The sequence below is a fragment of the Quercus suber genome, unplaced genomic scaffold (assembly GCF_002906115.3).
Source record: "Quercus suber isolate HL8 unplaced genomic scaffold, Cork oak 2.0 scaffold_505, whole genome shotgun sequence".
NCBI lineage: Eukaryota > Viridiplantae > Streptophyta > Magnoliopsida > Fagales > Fagaceae > Quercus > Quercus suber.
In genome coordinates, this window is record NW_027069954.1 from 438,853 (window position 1) to 442,526 (window position 3,674).

At 38.4% G+C, this 3,674-nt stretch overlaps 1 protein-coding gene across 1 annotated transcript; it reads right to left on the minus strand.

Moving 5' to 3' along the window:
- Nucleotides 1-464: 464 nt before the first annotated feature.
- On the minus strand, nucleotides 465-3,409 carry LOC111994220 (fructose-bisphosphate aldolase 6, cytosolic). Its single transcript, XM_024026096.2, has 3 exons — nucleotides 3,221-3,409; nucleotides 1,809-2,036; nucleotides 465-1,573 (listed from the first exon to the last, which is right to left on the minus strand). The coding sequence occupies exons 1-3, from the start codon at nucleotides 3,246-3,248 to the stop codon at nucleotides 753-755; spliced, it is 1,077 nt and encodes a 358-aa protein (XP_023881864.1). The 5' UTR covers nucleotides 3,249-3,409; the 3' UTR covers nucleotides 465-752.
- Between the last annotated feature and the right edge of the window lie 265 nt (nucleotides 3,410-3,674).

Sequence of the window (3,674 nt, forward strand, 5' to 3'; positions counted from 1 at the left end):
GATAGTCAATGCAGAGTTTCTTTGCTTTCTAAGAATGTTGCTACCAACGCTTCTTTCACCAAACAGAAAGGGAAGAGATGTTATGATCAAAAGGCGAACTTTAATCTATTCACGTATTAACCCCTCAATTTTACTCATGGATCTAGCTCTTGGTAATTTGCCCCATTATTTCAACAAGGATTGCTACGTAAACCAGGTCAGAGGCAAAAGTAGCTTACAGAAAAACACTGTAGAACTTACCAAATGATGCATGTATCAGGTGCATACGTGCTAATTATTGGGAAAGAGAACCATACAAAAAACCAATCCTCTAAACCCAGTCTCTGCCAAAGTGGTGTGCTCTACCTACAACTGGTCACACTCCTGCAGATATGGACCTACATAGATCCAAGTTTGGACAACAGCCAAATATATATTCAACCAAAACCCTCCAAAACAATTACAAACAAAATAGTAAAGCAACATTCACAATAAGTTGGAGCATGACATAAACTTGGTTTAACAGGAAAGAGGTTTAAAAAACACAAACAAGAAGCATCCATCAGCAGTTCCCAACCGAAAAATCCAAGCTCTCTCACCAGGCAAATACTACTCAAGCATTATTACTCTAGCATCATCCTACTAAAACATATAATAAAGAAAATTGAAAAACAGCCCTAACTCTATGCCTGAGAATAGGACAACCTTATACCCCATACCGTCATTAACTCTCCAAAACAAAACACAAAACCCACTAGAAGCTTTTAGCTTCATCAATACTTGTAGTCCTTCACGTGAAGGCTCTCGGAGGCACCCTCACCAAGGGTTGCATCACCCTTGTAGGTTCCAAGAGTTGCCTCAGAGTTGGCCTTGGCCCTAGCAAGGAATGCAGCCTGGGCCTTCTTAACATTTTCTTTCTTTCCCCCCCATGCCTTGAGAGTGCTCTGTTGAAGGGCACGTCCAAAGGAGAAGGAAAGGGTCCATGGCTTCTTTCCCTTGTATTTGTTCATGGCATTTAGGTTGATAGTTGCCTGCTCCTCACTCTGACCACCAGATAAGAAAACAACAGCAGGAACTGCAGCGGGCATTGTTCGCTGAAGAGCCCTGACAGTGTGCTCAGCAATCACCTCTGGTGCAACCTTTGGTGCTTCTGATCCAGGGGTCACCATGTTGGGTTTCAACAAGGTTCCCTCAAGCAAGACATGGTGGTCATTAAGAGCTTTGTATACGGCAGCGAGTACACGTTCGGTCACATCAGCGCACTTCAAAATATCATGGGGTCCATCAACCAATATCTCAGGCTCAACAATGGGGACCAGGCCATTCTCCTGGCAGATGATAGCATATCGGGCCAATCCATTGGCATTTTCATTGATGGCAAGCTGAGATGGCTCAGTTGGGCCAATCTTGAGCACAGCACGCCATTTGGCAAAACGAGCACCAGCTTCATAGTACTTCTGGCAACGCTGTGCAAGGCCATCAAGGCCCTGGGTGGTGGTCTCACCATTGGTTCCAGCAAGCTCAACTGTACCCTTGTCAACCTTGATGCCGGGAAGAACACCATTTTCCTTCAAAAGATCAACAAAGGGCTTACCTGCAAGGTGAAAAATAGAGATTTTTATGCTGTAACTAGAAAGAGTTACCCAAGAAGGATTAAAAAGAGTAAAATCATGATAGGAGGCTTTTTTAAATCTTGCACAAACACTGTAACTTTAGATTATTGTACTAAAACCAGTATATTGAAGTAAAAACATTTCTTTCTATCATAAGAATCTTAAAGAACAATTGAAACCCATTCAGAATAATTAATACTAATATGATCACAATACCGTCATGTGTCTTCTGGTAGAGGGTTTCCTCGAAAAGAATTACTCCACTAAGGTACTGGAGGGCACCAGGGGTGGTGAAGAGAAGCTCACGGAGAGCACGCCTGTTCTCCTCAACATTCTCAACATTGATGCTGGAAAGACGCTTGCCAATTGTGCCAGTTGACTCGTCAGCAGCAAGGATACCCTTTCCGGGGGTACCAATGTATGCAGCATTGGCACAGAGCTCATCTGAAAAGCAGACAACATTCAGAAGACGTGTAAATTACCAATCAAAAAAAAAAATGAATTAAAATGAAACAGCCACAAGACTTGTCCACAACAAGCAGCGGAAACAACATAATAAGAAAGGTCAACAATACAAGGCCTAAGGAAAAAAGCTGTGCATACCACAAACTTCTAAATTCAGTACTTTCGGGAAAAAGGCCTAGAATAATGCAAGGATTATAATATCATATGTTATATACCAAAATTTGTCTTAGAAGGCGCGGTTTTAACTTGAAAATACCCTCCCCTTATGCTTTCACTACACTTTCAACAGATTAAATTTACATAAAGCTCTATTGCCAAAGTTCCAATACGATTAAATTACTATTTAAATGAAAATTGTATTATTAAAAGTTTGGAAAATCTGAAAAGAAATTAAACCTATTTATTTAAATTGGTTTGCTCATCTCCCACAATTTATAGTTATAATAAAATGAATTGATCTTATTTTAGATATGAATTTTAATTAATCTGCGCACGGCTAGTGAAATTATATATCCAAACACCTTATAAATAAATAAGAGCAAACTATTATATAGATTTTTTTTTTTTTTTAAAAGCGTACAATACAATCTCCAAATACCAGGGTTTTTGCTAATTCATGATAACTTAATATATTAAACACATACACAACACTACACAATGTTATGGATCCATAGAGCAAATAATTACTAGCACAAACAAAAAATCAGATCTGATATTTAATTTTATAAACTTTGAACCATATTTTTCATATTCGATTGATCACCATATGTAGGACCTAAAAAATAAATAAATAAATGGAACTTCTATAAAAATAAAAATAAAAAAAAAAGTAAGCGGATCTGACGGCAACTAAGGGCCTAGTCTTGATTTCCCTAATCGATCAACCGTCGGATCCATTAATCGGAAAGATCAAGACCTTTAGGCCCGGACCACTACAATTTTCAACGATTAATAGTAGTGTAAAAGTGAATCTACAACAATATAAGATCAAACAAATACCAGATCAAAGCAATCGTCTATCAAAAAAAAAACACACACACAAACACATATCCGAAGTCAAAAAGACAATAGGACTAAACAGAATTTCCAGATCTAACCAAACATGAAATAAAACAAAACAAAACGAAAGAAACAGAGAGACATAAAAGGTTTAGGGTTTATACCAGCGTATTTGCCCTGGTAAGCAGACATGGTTGATAGTCTGAGAGAGAGTGTGTTAAGGATATTTTTGAGAGGGAGGGGGAGTTTTAGAGAGAGAATTGAGATGAGAGAGAAGGTTTGGGGGAATAGGGGTGTTTATACTCGGTGCGGTGAGAAAGTTAAGTGAGAAGAAAGAGATGTCTACTATCGGTATTGTATTTTTTTTTTGAGAAACTAGTATCGGTATTGTCGCTTCCTCTTTATTTGGCTTTTTCCGCAAGCAAACGTGATAGATCACGACGCTCTATTTTAGTGCCCTTTTCTTTCTATTTTACTTTTTTGCCCCTGGGCCGGATCCGTTCTGGAATATTCTCTTCCACAGCCCATGTCGCTCAGTAACATTTGCTCTTTTTTTCTTTTTTTTTTCCTTTTTCTTTTTCTATTTTTGAAAAACACACAATAAATAGGAACAAATTG